The following is an 18,859-nucleotide window of genomic DNA, read 5'->3' on the forward strand; positions in this document are numbered from 1 at the left end:
TAGCTTTCTCTGATTATATGGACCTTTATCAGTAAAGTATTATCTCTGCTTTTTAATACACTGTCAAGGTTTGTTATAGCATTTCTTCCAACCTAGACAGCATATTAAAAAGCAGAGACATTACTTTGTCAACAAAGGTCTGTCTAGTCAAGGCTATGGTTTTTCCAGTGGTCATGTATAGATGTTAGAGTTGGAGTATAAAGAAAGCTGAGCGCTGAAGAATTTATGCTTTTGAACTGCAGTGTTGGAGAAGACTCTTGAGACTCACTTGGACTGCAAGGAGATCTAACCAGTCTATCCTAAAGGAGATCGGTCCTGGGTGTTCATTGGAAGGACTGATGTTGAAGCTGAAACTCCAATGCTTTGGCCACCTGATGCGAAGAGCTGACTCATTTGAAAAGACCCTGATGCTGTGAAAGATTGAGGGCAGGAGGAGAGGGGGACGACAGAGGATGAGATGGTTGGATGGCATCACCGACTCAATGGACATGGGTTTGGGTGGACTCTGGGAGTTGGTGATGGACAGGGAGGCCTGGCGTGCTTCAGTCCATGGGATGGCAAAGAGTTGGACACGACTGAGCGACTGAACTGAACTTCTTCCCAGGAGCAAGTGTCTTTTAATTTTGTGGCTGTAGTCACCATCTGAAGTGATCTTGGAGCCCAAGAAAATAAAGTGTCGCTGTTTCCATTGCTTCCCATCTATTTGCCTTGAAGCAATGGGATCAGATGCCATGATCTTAGTTTTTTGAATGTTGAGTTTTAAGTCAGTTTTTTCACTCTCCTCTTTCATTTTCATCAAGAGGCTCTTTAGTTCCTTTCTGTTTTCTGCCATTAGGGTTGTGTCATCTGCATATCTGAGGTTATTGATATTTCTCCCGGCAATCTTGATTCCAGCTTGTGCTTCATCCAGCCCAGCATTTCACATGATGTACTCTATATATAAGTTAAATAAGCAAGGTGATAATATACAGCCTTGACGTCCTCCTTTCCCAATTTGGAACCAGTCTGTTGTTCCATGTTCAGTTCTAATTGTTGCTCCTTGACCTGCATACAGATTTCTCAGAAGGCAGGTAAGATGGTCTGGTATTCCCATCTCTTTAAGAATTTTCCAGTTTGTTGTGATCCACACAGTTAAAAGGCTTTAGCATAGTCAATGAAGCAGAAGTAAATGTTTTTCTGGGATTCTCCTGCTTTTTCTATGATCCAACGGCTGTTGGCAATTTGATCTCTGGTTCCTCTGCCTTTTCTAAATCCAGCTTGAACATCTGGAAGTTCTCAGGTTCTTGGTTCATGTACTGTTGAAGCCTAGCTTGGAGAATTTTGAGCATTACTTTGCTATTGTGTGAGATAAATACAATTGTGAGGTAGTTTGAACATTCTTTGGCATTGCCTTTCTTTGGGATTGGAATGAAAATTGACCTTTCCCAGTCCTGAAGCCACTGCTGAGGGTTCCAAATTGCTGGTATATTGAGTGCAGCACTTTCACAGCATCATCATTTAGGATTTGAAATAGCTCAGCTGGAATTCCATCACCTCCACTAGCTTTGTTCTTAGTGATACTTCCTAAGGCCCACTTGACTTCGCTCTCCAGGATGTCTGGCTCTAGGTGAGTGACCACACCATCATGGTTATCTGGGTCATGAAAATCTTTCTTGTACAGTTCTGTGTATTCTTGCTACCTCTTCTTAATATTTTCTGCTTCTGTTAGATCCATACCCTTTCTGTCCCTTATTGTGCCCATCTTTGCATGAAATGTTCCCCTCGTATCTCTAATTTTCTTGAAGAGATCTCTAGTCTTTCCCATTTTATTGTTTTCCTCTATTTCTTTGCACTGATCACTGAGGAAGGCTTTCTTATCTCTCTTTGCTCTTCTTTGGAACTCTGTATTCAGATGGGTATATCTTTCCTTTCCCCCTTTGCCTTTTGCTTCTTTTCTTTTCTCAGCTATTTGTAAGGCCTCCTCAGACATCCATTTTGTTATAACTTAGCTAAATCTAATACTTCCTCTCCCTGGGCTTCCCTGGTGGCTCAGAGGTTAAAGCATCTGCCTGGAATGAGGGAGACCCAGGTTCGATCCCTGGGTTTGGAAGACCCCCTGGAGAAGGAAATGGCGACCCACTCCAGTACTCTTGCCTGGAGAATCCCATGGAGGGAGGAGCCTGGTAGGCTACCGTTCATGGGGTCGCAAAGAATCGGACACGACTGAGCGACTTCACTTCACAAATCTAATACTTCCTCTCACTGACAAAGACAGTAATAGGTGAGAAAAGGGGAAATGAAACTCCATAAACAGGTTTGGAATGACATCCACCATACTCTGAGAAAGACCTGGGATTGAGAATAGTGTCAATAACTTTAATTATATCTGTACTGGTTGAAATTTTGTAATGATAACATCTTTTTGTATTACATGTGTGAATAAAAATAAATTAGATCATTATAGTAATTAATAAATTTCAATCCAAGAGCTTAAATGAGAGTTCAAAAAAACCTCAATTAAATAACCAAATAAAAATAAATTCTATCTAAGATATATATATATATATATATATAATTTGAAATAAGAAGAAAATTAAATTATAATTCCCTTGGAGACACAGCTGCCAATCTCCTAGTCTAGCCCAAAGCATAACATGCCTGGTCAAGTTTGAGAATGGTCAGTACACAAATATACAGACCTGTCTATAACCTCAGTGATATACCCAGGGATTTCAGAGAACTGATTAAATTTTTAGGCTGATCTTCAATCCCAGAGCTAGTCCCCATCAGAGTAACCCAGAGAGACACAGCCCAGCTGATCACAAGTGGGTGAGGAGCACACCTCAGGTTTCAATAGACAAAATATCTTTAACAATCCAAGGGTACTGCAGTATCCCTAGCATGGAATACTAACCAGTCTTTTAAAATGATGATGTTCATCTATGTTTATTAACATAGAAAAATATCAAATACATCATTAAGTGAGCAAAAGTGAAGTGAAAGTTGCTTAGTCGTGTCTGACTCTTTGTGACCCCCAGGGAATTCTCCAGGCCAGAATACTGGAGTGGGTAGCCTTTCCCTTCTCCAGGGGATCTTCCCAACCCACGAATCGAACTGGGGTCTCCTGCATTGCAGGCAGATTCTTTACCATCTGAGCCACCAGGGAAGCCCAAGAATACTGGAGTGGGTAGCCTATCTCTTCTCCAGGGGATCTTCTCAACCCAGGAATTGAACGGGGGTCTCCTGCATTGCAGGTGGATTCTTTACCACCTGAGCTATGAGAAAAGCCCAAAGCAGATTACAAAACATGATATAACCGTCATTCTACTATGTGTTTCGGAGTTCAAATTTTTCTTTTCTTTAAAAAAAGAGATTTTGCATATTAGTGATTCTATATAACATTTGTCTTCATCTGGCTTATTCACTTAGCATAATGCCCTCAGGTTCCCCCATATTGTCACAAATGCTAGTTTTTCCTTCTTTTTTAATGGATGAATAATAGTTCATCATATATATATATATGATACATATATCGCTTTTTTCATTTTCAGTTTAATTAAAATTTTTAATTACAAATTTTTCTTGTTTTTTATTGAGTTATGGTGGATGTACCATACAAATTTCAGGCATACAACATAGCGACTCACAAATTTTAAAGATTATACTCCATTTATTGTTATTACAAAATATCGGCTATATTCCCTGTGTGGTTCTATATATCCTTGCAGCTTATTTATTCTACTAGTTTGTATTTCTTATTCTTCTGCCCCTATATTGCCCCTGCTCACTTCTTTCCACTGGTAAGCACTAGTTTCTTCCTTACATTTGGGAGTCTATTTCTTTTCTGTTATATTCACTAGTTTGTTGTAGTTTTTAGATTCCACCTTTAAGTGATATCATACAGTATTTGTCTTTCTCTAACTTATTTCACTGAGCCTAATGTCTTCTAAGCCCATCCATGTGGCTGCAAATGGCAGTATTTTATTCTTTCTTATGGCTGAGTAGTAGTCCACTGTGTGTGTATACTGTGCTGTGCTGTGCTGTGCTTAGTTGTTCAGTCATGCCCAACTCTTTCCAACAGCTTGGACTATAGCCTGCCAGGCTCCTCTGTCCATGAGGATTCTCCAGGCAAAAATACTGGAGTGGGTTGCCATCACTTCCTCCAGGGGATCTTCTGAACCCAAGGATTGAACCCAGGTCTCCCACATTGCAGGCAAATTCTTTACCATCTGAGCTACCAGGGAAGCCCAAGAATAATGGAGTGGGTAGCCTACCCCTTCTCCAGGGGATCTTCCCAACCCAGGAATCGAACCAGGGTCTCCTGCATTGCAGGCAGATTTTTTACCAGCTGAGTGGTATACCAGGGAAGCCTGTGTGTGTGTATACATCTTTATTCATTCATCTATTGATGGATACCTAGCTTGGCAATTGTAAATAGTGCTGCTATGAACTTTGGGATGCATAGCTTAGAGTTTTCATTTTTTTGGATAAATACCCAGGAGTGGAGTTTCTGGGTCATATTTGTAGGTTTCTGAGAAACCTCCATACTGTTTTTCATAGCAGCTGCATCAATTTACATTCCCAGCAACAGTGTAGGAGGGTGTCCTTCTCTCCACACCCTCACCAGCATTTATTGTTTGTGGATTAAAAAAAGGATTTATTTATTTATAGCTGCGCTGGATCTTCATTGCTGTACATGGGTTTTCTCTAGTTGTGGGGAACAGGGGCTATTTTCTAGTTGTGCTGTGTGGGCTTCTTATTGCAGCAGTTTCTATTCTTAGGGAGCACGGGCTTTAGAGCATGGGCTCAGTTGTTCTGGTACATAGGCTTAGCTGTCCTACAGCATGTGTGATCTTCCTCAAATAGGGATCAGACCCGTGTCCCCTGCATTGGTAGGCAGATTCTTAATCATTGGACCACCAGCGTAGCCCTGTTAGTGGATTTTTTGATGATACCTTCTGACTGGTGTGAGGTCATACCTCATTGCATTTCTCTAATAATTAACTATGCTGAACATCTTTTCATTGGAAAAGACTTTGATGCTGGGAGGGATTGGGGGCAGGAGGAGAAGGGAACGACAGAGGATGAGATGGCTGGATGACATCACTGACTCGATGGACGTGAATCTGAGTGAACTCCGGGAGTTGGTGATGGACAGGGAGGCCTGGCATGGGGTTGCAAAGAGTCAGACATGACTGAGAGACTGAACTGAACTGAACTGAACATCTTTTCATGTGCTTGTTGGCCATTACTATGTCTTTTCTGTAAAAACATCTATTTGGGCCTTCTGTCTATTTTTGATTGAATTTTTTTGATGTTGAGCTGTGTGAGCTGTTTATATAGTTTGGATATTAACCCATTGGTCATATATATTCTCCCATTCAATAGGTTGTCTTTCTGTTTTTGTTTTGTCAATGGTTTCTTTTGCTGTGCAAATCTTTAAGTTTAATGAGGTCCCTTTTATTTATTTTTGCTTTTATCTCCTTTGCTTCAAGAGATAGAACCAAAAAATATTGCCACAGTTTATGTCAGAGTGTTTCACCTATGTCTTTTTCTAGGAGTTTTATAGTATTCAGTTTAGGTCTTTATTTTGAGTTTACTTTGTATAATATACAAATTCTCTAACATAATATGTTAGAGAATTTCTAATATCATTCTCTTACATGCATCTGTCCAGTTTTTCTTCAGTATCTGGAGACTGTCTTTTATCCATTGTATATTCTTGCTTCCTTTGTGATAGATTGACCATAGTGTGTGAGTTTACTTTTGGGCTGTCTACCCTATTCCATTGATCTATGTCTCTTTTTTTTGTACTAGTACCATACTGTTTTGATAACTGTTGCTTTGTAGTCTGAAGTCAGGGAGGATGATTCATCTAATTCTGTTTTTCTTTCTCAAGATTATTTTGGCTAATCAGTGTCATTTGTTCTGTGAAAAATGGCATTGGTAATATGAAAGAGATTTCATTGAATCTGTAGATTTCCTTGGGTAACATAGTAGTTTTTACAGTACTGATTCTTCCCATCCAAGTACATGATCTATCTTCCTATTTTTGATTTCTATCATCAGTGTCTTATAGTTTTGTGAGTACAGGTCTTTCATCTAACTCTTTGTGGCCCCATGACTGTAGCCTGCCAGCCTCCTTTGTCCATGGGATTTTCCAGGCAAGAATACTGGAGTGGGTTACCATTCCCTTCTCTAGGGGATCTTCCCATCCCAGGGATTGAACCTATGTCTCTGTATCTCCTGCATTGGCAGGGGGGTTCTTTATCACTGAGCCACCTGGGATCCCTTTGTCTCCTTAGGTAGGTTTATTCCTAGATATCTTATTTTTTTATGATGCAATTGTAAATGGGACTGTTCCCTTAATTTCTCTTTCTGATAGTTCATTGCTAGTGTATAGCAATGCTACAGATTTTCTGTACATTAATTTTATATCCTGTGAAAAGTGAAAGTGAAGTCGCTCAGTTGTGTCTGACTCTTTGTGACCCCATGGACTATATAGTCCATGGAATTCTCCAGGCCAGAATATTGGAGTGGGTTGCTTTTCCATTCTCCGGGGGATCTTCCCAACCCAGGGATCGAACCCAGGTCTCTTGCATTGCAGGCAGATTCTTTACCAGATGAGCCACAAGGGAAGCCCTAGTGGTGTTATATCCTGTAACTGTACCAAATTCCCTGATGAGCTCTAGTAGTTTTTTGGTGCTCTCTTTAGGATTTTCTATGTACAGCATCATGTCATATGCAGATAATGACGGCAAATAGTGACAAAGAATGACATCCATTGGTGGGTAAAGCTGGTTCTGAGGCTAGAGCAGGATCACTGAAGGGCAGGACCAGGGTCCAGGGGATTCTAGGGCTGGTGCCTGCCCACTGGTGGGTAGAGCTTGGTCCCAGGTTCTCTGGCTGGAAGTCTTGGATCTGGTACCTCCACAATGGTGTGCAGGGACAGACCCTGTGCCCTCTGGTGGGCAGGGCCATGTCCAGGAGCTGCTGTGGTCTCAGGGGTTCTAAAGGCAACCTGTCTATTGGTGGGTGGGCTGTGTTCATGCCCAGTTATTTGCTTGCCATCATGTGTCCTAGAACTGGCACCTATAGATGTTGAGCCAGGGTGGGACTGCATTTTCTTGCTGATAAGCCAGACAGAGGATTCCTCAATGGCATTTGCAAGCACCAGTGTCCATGTGGTAGAAAGAGCTCCCCAGAATGGCTACCACCAGTTTCTATGTCCCCAGGAGGAGCTGCAGTTGCCCCCTGCTTCTCCAGGAGACTCTCCAAAATCAGTAGGTGAGTCTGACCCAGCTTCCTATTCCTGCTTTTGCCCTGGACCATGTGAGAGTGAAGTTGCTATTTCCCCCAGCTCTATGGGACTCTCAATTGTATGCATTACTGGCCTTTAAAGCCAAATGCTCTGGGGGCTTGTCTTTCTGGTCCAGGATCCCTGGACTGGGGACTCTGATGTGGGGCTAGACGTCCTACTTCTTTTGAGAGAGCCTCTGCACCTGTAATTCTCCTATTTGTGAAATGCCCACCCAGGGATATAAGACTGGACAATATCATGATGTCTGTCCTACCATCTTATTGCGGTTCCTTCTTTATAGCTTTAGTTGTAGGAGATCTGCTCTGGTAAGTGTAAGTCTTTTCCATTGATGGCCGTTCTGAAAATAGTTGTGATTGTGGTGTGCCTGTGAGAAGAGGTGAGCTCAGGGTCTTTCTACTCTGCCATTTATTCATAAATGGACACTTAGGTTCTTTCCATGTATTGGTTATTATGAAGAGTGCAGTGATAAACAGGGGAGTGCAGGTATCTCTTCAGGATCCTGATTTCATTTCCTTTGTACATATACCCAGAAGTGGGATCGCTGGATCAGATGGTAGTTCTCTTTTTAACTTTTGGAGCAATCTCCACACAGTTCTTTATAACGGCTACACCAATGTACATTCCCACCAACAGTGCACGAGGATGCTTTCTCTACATCCTTGCCAACATCCTTATCATCTTCTGACTTTTTGATAACAGTCATTTTGACAAGTATGAACTGATATTTTACTGTGGTTTTGATTTGCATTGCCTGATGATTAGTGATGTTGAGAACATATTCATATACCTGTTCTTCACTTCTTTGTCTCTTTTGGAAAAATGTAATGGTATTCCATAAGTCCTGCAGGCTTTCTTCATTCCTTTTTTTCTCCTCTTGACTCAATAATGTCAAAAGATTTATCTTGGAGTTTGAAGATTCTTTCTTCAGCTTAATCAAGTATGTTTTTAAAGCTCTCTGTTGCATTTTTTTCATTCACTGTATTCTTTAGCTCCAGGATTTCTGGGTTCTTTCTTTCTTTTTCAATGTGTGATTCAGCAGCTCCAGTTCCAACGAGGGTACAACAGCATAGACCACATGCAGCTTGGTCAGCTGAGGTCAGTGTCAGCAAAGCTTATGGAGGGTCCTTGGTTGTCAAAGCTGTGAGTGTCCATGATGGTGATGAGGGTTGTTGATCTCCTAGGTGGTGAAGGTTTCTGGGGTTCTTTTGTTTTTCTTTACACCCACAGACTGAGGCCCTAGCTGAGGGGATTCTTGGTGCTGGGTCTGGCATGTGAGCACACAGGCCTGGGTAATAGTGCTGGTTTCTGGGGCAGAGGCATGCATGCATTTGTGATAATTCCACTGTTTGGAGTGTGGGTGCCTAGTGTGACAATGGAATTCACTGTGCCTATGTTTGGAGCCTGAACACACCTGCTGTGGTGGTGCCAGTGTCAAAGGTGCAAATGGGCCGTTAGCCAAAAGTAAACCATATGCTGGGTGCATGGCAAGTCTCACCATGTTTAAAAGAACTGTAATCATACAGAGTCTGTTACATGACCACGGTGAAGTTAAAATAAGAAATCAGTAACATAGAACAGGGGCTTTATCTAGCTTGAGCTTTATAATCAAGATAGAAAATTTCCCCTCAAGACACATAAAGCAGAGTTTTAATTTGTCTTTAGAATTTAACTGATCACCAAAGTAGTTTACAAGCTTCTGAAAATATTGATATTTTAAATAGCATTCTCTGCCTATACACACACACACACACACACACACACACACACTCTTTCTTTGGTTTAGACAATTACAATCATATTATGTATACTGTTTTATAACATTTTTGCACATTTTAAATTTATTCATTCATTGAAAAAATGTTTATTAAGCATCTACTATAGGCCAGGCACTATAAACATTGGGGATTCAATGACAAAGAAGATGACAAGGTCTCTGAGACCTTACAACTTAGCTGTAAAGCAGATAATGAAGATATAAACATGAAGAAACAAGATACTTTCAGAGGTGTTATTGGAGTTCTGTCAGGGTCTTCTTCATTCACTTCCCACAAAAATACATTACTGAAGTATAAGATGAGTTTCTGGGTATGAAGGTGAATCTATGGTTTTATATGGTAAGATTGGTTTTGATTCCCTAGAAATTTCCCCATGAGAATTTATCTCCAGAAAAGTCATAAGTGTAAGAGAATAACTACAATCTGTTAGGTTTAGACAGGGTCAGTGTTCCTCCTGATCACCAGACTGCTGCTGCTGCTGCTGCTGCTGCTGCTGCTGCTAAGTCACTTCAGTCGTGTCCGACTCTATGTGACCCCATAGACAGCAGCCCACCAGGCTCCCCCGTCCCTGGGATTCTCCAGGCAAGAACACTGGAGTGGGTTGCCATTTCCTTCTCCAATGCATGAAAGTGAAAAGTGAAAGTGAAGTCGCTCAGTTGTGTCTGACTCTTTGCGACCGCATGGACTGCAGCCACCAGGCTCCTCCATCCATGGGGTCTTCCAGGCAAGAGTACTGGAGCAGGGTGCCATCGCCTTCTCCAGATCACCAGACTGGGTGTGCTCAAAAGCGTTGCCTTTGAGTCATTCTGGAGGGAGGCAGATGATAAGTTGACAGCCACATTTGCCCTGAAGGCTTCACAGTGGTTTGATGGTATGTGTGCATGCAAGAGGAGATTATTATGCACTTCCCAACAAAACCAACATTCACAAGGCACACAGAAACATTTAGCCAGACCCTGTGTGTTAACTGCAGGTATAAATGTATATTCACCACTACAGTCTAATAAACACACTTAAAAGGTTGGCCCACAGCAAGTAAAGGCACTTTTTAAAGCAAAGACTTTTAACTTAAACATTTGCTGTGGTGCATATGTGCATGTTCAGTCATGGCCAACTCTTTGCAACCCTATAGACTATAGTCTGCCAGGCTCCTCTGTCCATGGGATTCTCCAGGCAAGGATACTGGAGTGGGTTGCCATGCCTTCCTCCAGGGGAATCTTCCCAACCCTGGGATCAAACCTGCATCTCTTGCATCTCCTGCACTGTGGGCAGATTCTGTCCCCACTGAGCCACCTGTGAAGCTCATTTGATATGGTTCTGTCATTAAAATGCCTTGCAATTACCAAAATCACCTGAAACATTTAGCATGTGATGAGCTAGTGGGCAGATGTGAGCTAGTGGGCAAAAAACCATGTGAATGGCCAGTGAAGCAAACACTGCTGTTAGTAAAAGAATAATATAAATAACTAACCTGGATTTTCCATTGACATGAAGACAGTTTCTCCCGAGAAGGGGAATAGGGTGAGTGTGTCTTCATAGACCATTTTGTGTTTGAAGGTATATCCAGAGAAGAAGACAGAGAGGAAGTCAATTTGGGCTCCAACACTTAGAATGTACCAGTACGCCACCTCATGCAAACAAACCGACAGCTGCAAGCTATCAAAAACATAGCCATTGATGCCTGCAAAAGAAATGGAGAATAGAAGATTTTAGCAGTATCTGGATTTATTATTTTTTGTCATGAGATGATTATAAATGATTATAAGTTATGCTCCATATCTTATTCTCAAGAAGAGATAACATTATACCTTCCAAAAAAGCAAACTGTAATGCTTGATCAGCTAGGTTTCAATCTCAAAGTGAGGAGAGTTGTAGACCATGGTAATGATGCATTTAGGTGCTATATGGTGGGTGGCAGGTTAATGAGGAGGAGGGCATTTGAATGGTCTCAGTGTATCTCCCTACACACTGCATATTAGTTGCAAAGAGAAAAATAATAACTATACAGAGGGGGGAAAAAAAACAAGAAAATCTTTGATCTGGTGATTAAAATTATTATCTGCTAATGTTCCAAATTCAAGGAAGCACATTTCAAAGAATCAGGACAACTAGATCCAGGACTACAGCCTGAACTGGAAAGAGGAAATGCTACAAAGAACAGCATTAATTGATACAACTGGAATATTGGCTGTCAATTAGATAAATGTATTATATTATGTATTAGATAATATATCAATGCTACATTTTCTGAATTTCATAACTCCACTTTGATTATGTAAGAGAATATATTCATTCATAGGAAATACACAATGGGGTATTAAAAGATAAAGGGATATGATGTCTACAGTCTATTCTCATGTTGAAAGTAAGTTATAACATATGTATATAGAAGAAAGAAAGAATGATACAGAAAACATAGCAAAATCTTAAAAATGAGTGAATCTAGATAAAGTGTATATGGGAGTTCTCTATTGCAGTATTTCTGTAAGTTTGAAATTATTTCTGAATGAAAAATAAATAAAAGTAAAATATATTTCAACTTATTAAGAGAATTGTTTCTGAAAGCCTCTTCCATATATCTATCTGTCTATCCAATCAATAGATGTTTGTCTACTCTGCAAAGTGGTTGCCCACAAATCCAGTAAGCTATGCTCAGACACTAGCTTAGTGCAACTGAGAATCAAAGTTTCTTCTCTTCAAAGTGATAAAAGGTATTTTAAAGCTATTGTAATTATAAGCATGGTCTTAATGCAGGTATGGTCCCTGGTGGCTGCAATGGTAAAGAATCTGCCTGCGATGCAGGAGATCTGGGTTCCATCCCTAGGTTGGGAAGATCCCCTGGAGAAGGAAATGGCAACCCATTCCTGTATTCTTGCCTGGAGAATCCCATGGACAGAGGAGCCTGGCAGGCTACAGTCCATGGAGTCACACAGAGTTGCAGGTATAGACGATTATATCAATCAGAACAGAGTCCAGAAACAGATACAGATATAAATGGAAATTTAATATATGATAAAGGGAGCATCCCAAAACAGTAGCAGAAAGAATGAACTGCCGGGAGCCAGTGTGAGGAATCCCGCCCATGACAAGGTCATGAGGAAGGAAGCTGACATACGCAAGGCATGCTCAGACTTCAGGGGCCCCTCTGGAAATTCCTAAGCATGTACCCCAACAAAAATCTGCCGGCTTTTGTGCTCTGCTTTTCCACTCTTCTGACATTCTCTGGAAAAAGTCAATTCAGGGCTTTAGTCTTCTGCATTTGAAAGAGTGTTTCAATCCAAAAACCCCTCTGATGGCTTTCTAGCCTGCCTGCAGGACTCGTACAGCTGTGCATGTGATTGTTTGAGGCCTCCTGACCGCAGGAGGCACAGGAAGCTTAAAACATCCTAGGAATGTAGGGGCTTCCGAAGAGTCAAAATCTTTAGAATAGGACTGATTAAAAGTTTCATTTGTTGTGTCAATGCTTGCTGCTAAATTTTCATATCCTTTATTTTTAGATACAGTTGGTATATAGAAAAACAATTAGTAGACCTAGTATTAGCAACATTAGATCTTTGAGTTAAGTACCTTCTTTGTTATAACCCACTGCACCTTTGTTCTATAGAGATGTAACTTTAGTGCTTTAAGGAGATGTAGATTAAAGAAAAACACTTCAGGGGAAACAAAATTAACATTCATTAAGGAAGAGAGCCAAAAAGTTAACAAGCCTCTTGGCCAGAAGATAATGTAAATCACCTGAGACCTTTTGTATACAAAATGATATACAGAAAGAGTCTGGGTTGCGAACGCTACATAATTTTGTGTTACCCATTGATCTCCATGTTTTATCAAAAGTATAAAAGGCCTTCCGAACAATGAAGGATTGGACCAGTTTCTCGGACTAGTCTCTCGGCCTGGTTTCTTGGGAATCTGGCTCCCCCCGTGTCTCTCTCTCTTCTTCTCTCCCTTTCTCTCCCTCTGCTCTTCACTTTAATTTCAGGCTGAATTTCCACCTGGGGCACGGAAGCCCGCCAAGTCTACTTACTTGCCCTGGCTGTTAAGACCTGCGCGAAAAGGAGCCTAAGGCAAGGCACCCTTAGATATTCAAGCGGGCGCCGGTGGCCCAACGTAGATGGTGCAAATTCCTTGTCTGGAATTTTATTGGTCTTCCGCGTAAACCAAGCTATTCAGCTCTCTTCCTTCACTTAATCTTCCTACTACACTATTTCTTCCTAATCTAATCTTATATTAATAAACAAATAAGTTTTTCTCACGCCAACGCCATCCACCCTTCAAATTCCCTGGATCCACCGGGGCTGGACCCTGGCAATGAACTATTTGGTAAATGCTAATGGAAAAGATGGCCATTCATATGGAACCACAAAAGCCCCTGAATAGCCAAAGCAATCCTAAGAAAGAAGAACAAAACTAGAGGTATCGCATTTCCTGATTTTAAACTATACTCCAAGATATAATGATTAAAACGGTATTGCAAAAAAGAAATAAACAGTATAGCACTGGAATAAAGAGAGACACATAAATCAGTGAAAAATAATCAAGAGTCCAGAAATAAATGCTCACATATATGGCCAACTAATGAATGACAAGTGAGCCAAGAACATTCAATGGGGGAAAGATAGTCTCTTCAATAAATGGTGTTGGGAAAACTGAATGGCCACACGCAGAATGAGTTTGGACCCTTACATTATATGATACAAAAAAATTAACTTGAAATGGATTAAAGACTGAAGCATGAGACGTGAAACTGTAAAACTAGAAAACATAGGGAAACTCATTTTTGCAATGATTTTTTGGATATGACACCAAAAGCACAAGCAACAAAAGCAAAAATTAATAAGTGGGGCTATTTCCAACTAAAAATCTTCACAAAAAAAGAACAGCCAACACAATAAAAAGGCAACCTATGGAATGGGAGAAAATATTTGTAAATCATATATCTGATAAGGGATTAATATGCAAAATATATAAAGAACTCATATAATTCAGTAGGAAAACAAACACACACAATCAATCAGATTTTAAAAATGGGCCGGGGAACTGAATAGACTTTATTTTCCCAAAGAAGACATACTGATGATCAACAGGTACAGGAAAAGATGCTCAACATTACAAATCAAATGTGATCCTCCATGAAATGTCACAGAAAGAGAATTACTTTATGATTCCACTTACATGTAGAATGTAAAAAAAGATGAGCTCATAGAAATAGAGAAGAGAATTGTGGTTATGAGGGGCTGGGGTATGTGTTGGGGAAATGGGTTGGTGTTGGTCAAACTTCCAGCTATATAAGAGGAAAAATTTCCGAGGATCTAATGTACAGCATGGTGATTTGGTATTTTATATACTTGAAAGTTGCTAAGAGATTAGATCTGAACTGTTCTCATCACAAAAAAACAAATGGCAATTATGTGATCTGCTGGAGGTGTTAGCTAAAATCATTGTGGAAATCAAATCATTTTGCTGTATATAAGTGTATGAAGAAGACACAGTGTACACCTTAACATTTAATACAATGTTGTATGACCAATTTATATTAATAATGCTGGAAACAATACAAAACAAACAACAACATTCTGTGTATAATGGGTAAAATTTCAAAGGCAAGTCCCCTCCAACAATGAAAACAGAAGTGTGTAGAACTTCCAAAATAGTAAAGAAAAATTAGAATTTAAAAGCACTTAATGGATCAAAAAATTAAAAAGAAGAAACTTAAAATTTAGAAAAAAGGAAATACAAAATTAGACAACACATATAAATCCCATGCAGATAGAATAAACTCCCCATATATGCAGAGTACATCATGAGAAACGCTGGGCTGGATGCAGCACAAGCTGGAATCAAGCTTGCCGGGAGAAATATCAATAACCTCAGATATGCAGATGACACCACCCTAGTGGCAGAAAGCAAAGAGGAAGTAAAGAGTCTCTTGATGAAGGTGAAAGAGGAGAGTGAAAAAGTTGGCTTAAAGCTCAATATTCAAAAAAATAAGATCATGGCATCTGCTCCCATCATTTCATGGGAAATAGATGGGGAAACAGTGGAAACAGTGTCAGACTTTATTTTGGGGGGCTCCAAAATCACTGCAGATGGTGACTGCAGCCATGAAATTAAAAGATGCTTACTCCTTGGAAGGAAAGTTATGACCAAAGTAGACAGCATATTAAAAAGCAGAGACATTACTTTGCCAACAAAGTCCATCTAGTCAAGGCTATGGTTTTTCCAGTAGTCATGTATAGATGTGAGAGTTTGATTATAAAGAAAGCTGAGTGTCCAAGAACTGATGCTTTTGAACTGTGGTGTTAGATCCAACCAGTCCATCCTAAAGGAAATCAACCCTGAATATTCACTGGAAGGACTGAGGCTGAAGCTGAAGCTCCAATACTTTGGCCACTTGATATGAAGAGCTGACTCATTAGAAAAGACCCTGATGCTGGGAAAGATTGAAGACCGGGAGGAGAAGGGGACAACAGAGGATGAGATGGTTGGATGGCATCACTGATTCAATGGATATGAGTTTGAGCAAACCCTGGAAGATTGTGAAGGACAGGGAAGCCTGGCATGCTGTAGTTCGTGGGGTTGCAAAGAGTTGGACATGACTGAATGACTAAACAACAACAGCAATGATAGTTCTATCTTTACATTTGAGAAGAATCTCCAGACTGCTTTCCATAATGGTGGTACCAACTTCCATTCCCACCAACAGTGTACAAGGGTTTCAATTTCTGCACATCCTTGCCAACACTTGTTATCTTTTCAAACAGGCATTCTAATGGATGTGAGGTGATATTTCATTGTGATTTTGATTTGCATTTCCAAACTGTCTTCCAGAGTGACTACCTGATTGTACATGCATGAGGGTTCCTTTTGCTCTGCACTCTTGCCAGTATATTTAATGTTATCCATTTTGGTTTATTTTAGCTGTTAAAATAGCCCTGGAGTGGTATCTCACTATAGTTTTAATATGCATTTCCTTAATGGTCAATGATGTTGAGTAACTTTTTCATGTGCCTTCCATATATCTTTTCTGGTAATGTATTTATTCAAATCGTTTATCCATTTTTAGGGGTTTGTTTTCTTACTGCTGAGTCTGAGAGTTTAGATATGTACATGGGATTAGAAAATATTTTCTACCAATCTGTGGCTTGTCATTTCATTGTCTTTAACAGTATCTTATGTAGAACAGTTTATCCTTTTGGATGAAATTCAATTTATCAGGTTTTTCCTTCTATGAATTTTTATTTTGGTGTTATTTATCAGAACCCTTTGCCTAACTCCAGGTCATGAAAATTTCCTTCTATTTTTTAATTTTTATTTTTACTTTATTTTGCTTTACAATTTGTGGTTTTACATTATGCATCTAGATCTATGATCCATTTTGAGTTAATCTTTAAGTGTGAGATTTAGGTTGAGCTTCATCTTTTTTTATATGGGTGACTAACTGTTCCAACACTATTTGTTGAAAAGACTATCCTTTTTCCATTGAATTGCATTTCCATCTTCATCAAAAATCAGTTAGCTGCATGTGTGTGGGTCTATTTCTGCACTATACATTCTATATCATCCAACTGTGTGAATACAATGCTATCTTGGTTACTGTAGCTTAATGTGCTATGCTGCGCTTAGTCGCTCAGTTGTGTCTGACTCTTTGCAACCCCATGGACTGTAGCCCCCCAAGCTCCTCTGTCCACTGGGATTCTCCAGGCAAGAATACTGGAGTGGGTTGCCATGCCCTACTCCAGGGGATATTCCCAACCCAGGGATTGAATCTGCATTGCAGGCAGATTCTTTGCGATCTGAGCCACAAGGGAAGCCCAAGAATACTGAGGTGGGTAGCTTATCTATTCTCCAGGGGAAATTCCCGACCAAGGAATTGAACCTGGGTCTCCTGCATTGCAGGTGGATTCTTTACCAGCTGAGCTACCAGGGAAGTGTAAGTCTTAAAACCAGATAATATAATATGAGTCCTCCAACTTGATTTTTCTTTTCCAAAATTGTTTTGGCTATTCCTGTGCCTTTGCATTTCCATATGAATTTTATAATATACTTTTCCCTACCAACAAAAAATATCATCATGGGATTTTATTGGAATTGCATTAAATCTATAAATCAGTTTGGGAACAGCTGACATCTTCACTTCATTGAGTCTTCCAATCCGTGAATGTTGTATGTCACTCCACTTATTTAGGTTTTTTAAAATTTCTTTCATCAGTGTTTTGTAATTTTCAGTGTACAGATCCTGCACATTTTGTTAGATTTTGGCCGAAGTATTTCATTTTTTGAGGCATTATAAATGGTATTATTATTTTTAATATAAATTTATTTACTTTAATTGGAGGATAATTACTTTACAATATTGTATTGGTTTTGACATACATTGACATGAATCTGCCATGGGTGTACATGTGTTCCCCATTCTGAACCCCCTTCCCACCTCCCTCCCATACCATCCCTCTGGGTCATCCCAGTGCACCAGCCCCGAGCACCCTGTATCATGCATCAAACTTGGACTGGCAATTCGTTTCATATATGATAATATACATGTTTCAATGCCATTCTCCCAAATCATCCCACCCTCGCCCTCTCCCACAGAGTCCAAAAGACTGTTCTATACATCTGTGTCTCTTTTGCTGTCTTGCATACAGGGTTATCGTTACCATCTTTCTAAATTCCATATATATGGGTTAGCATACTGTATTGGTGTTTTTCTTTCTGGCTTACTTCACTCTGTATAATCGGCTCTGGTTTCACCCACCTCATTAGAACTGATTCAAATATATTCTTTTTAATGGCTGAGTAATACTCCATTGTGCATATGTGCCACAGCTTTCTTATCCATTCATCTGCTGATGGACATCTAGGTTGCTTCCACAGCCTGGCTATTATAAACAGTGCTGTGATGAACATTGGGGTACATGTGTCTCTTTCAATTCTGGTTTCCTCGGTATGTATGCTCAGCAGTGGGATTTCTGGATCATATGGCACTTCTACGTCCAGTTTTTTAAGGAATCTCCACACTGTTCTCCATAGTGGCTGCACTAGTTTGCATTCCCACCAACAGTGTAAGAGGATTCCCTTTTCTCCACACTCTCTCCAACATTTATTGCTTGTAGACTTTTGGATAGCAGCCATTCTGACTGGCATGAAATGGTACCTCATTGTGCTTTTTATTTGCATTTCTCTGATAATGAGTGATGTTGAGCATCTTTTCGTGTGTTTGTTAGCCATCTGTATGTCTTCTTTGGAGAAATGTCTGGTTAATACTTTGGCCCATTTTTTGATTGGGCCGTTTATTTTTCTGGAATTGAGCTGCAGGAGTTGCTTGTATATTTTTGAGATTAGTTCTTTGTCAGTTGCTTCATTTGCTATTATTTTCTCCCATTCTGAAGGCTGTCTTTTCACCTTGCTTATAGTTTCCTTTGTTGTGCAGAAGCTTTTAAGTTTAATTAGGTCCCATTTGTTTATTTTTGCTTTTATTTCTAATATTCTGGGAGGTGGGTCATAGAGGATCCTGCTGTGATTTATGTTGAAGAGTGTTTTGTCTATGTTCTCCTCTAGGAGTTTTATAGTTTCTGGTCTTGCGTTTAGATCTTTGATCCATTTTGAGTTTATTTCTGTGTATGGTGTTAGAAAGTGTTCTAGTTTCATCCTTTTACAAGTGGTTGACCAGTTTTCCCAGCACCATTTGTTAAAGAGATTGTCTTTTCTCCATTGTATATTCTTGCCTCCTCTGTCAAAGATAAGGTGTCCATAGGTGCATGCATTTATCTCTGGGCTTTCTATTTTG

The 18,859-nt window shown here is 40.0% G+C and overlaps 1 protein-coding gene across 2 annotated transcripts in view; it reads right to left on the reverse strand.

Moving 5' to 3' along the window:
• Nucleotides 1-18,859, reverse strand: part of F8 (coagulation factor VIII) — a 135,170-nt gene that overhangs the window by 55,264 nt on the left and 61,047 nt on the right. For both annotated transcript variants that reach the window (XR_011446413.1, XM_070291927.1), the window contains exon 13: nt 10,547-10,756. Coding sequence is in view for 1 of the 2 variants with exons in the window: in XM_070291927.1 (XP_070148028.1) it covers nt 10,547-10,756 (210 nt within the window). In the remaining variant the exon portion in view is untranslated. The remainder of the gene's footprint in view (nt 1-10,546; nt 10,757-18,859) is intronic.

The sequence above is a fragment of the Ovis canadensis genome, chromosome X, assembly GCF_042477335.2.
Source record: "Ovis canadensis isolate MfBH-ARS-UI-01 breed Bighorn chromosome X, ARS-UI_OviCan_v2, whole genome shotgun sequence".
In the NCBI taxonomy this organism is placed as follows: domain Eukaryota; kingdom Metazoa; phylum Chordata; class Mammalia; order Artiodactyla; family Bovidae; genus Ovis; species Ovis canadensis.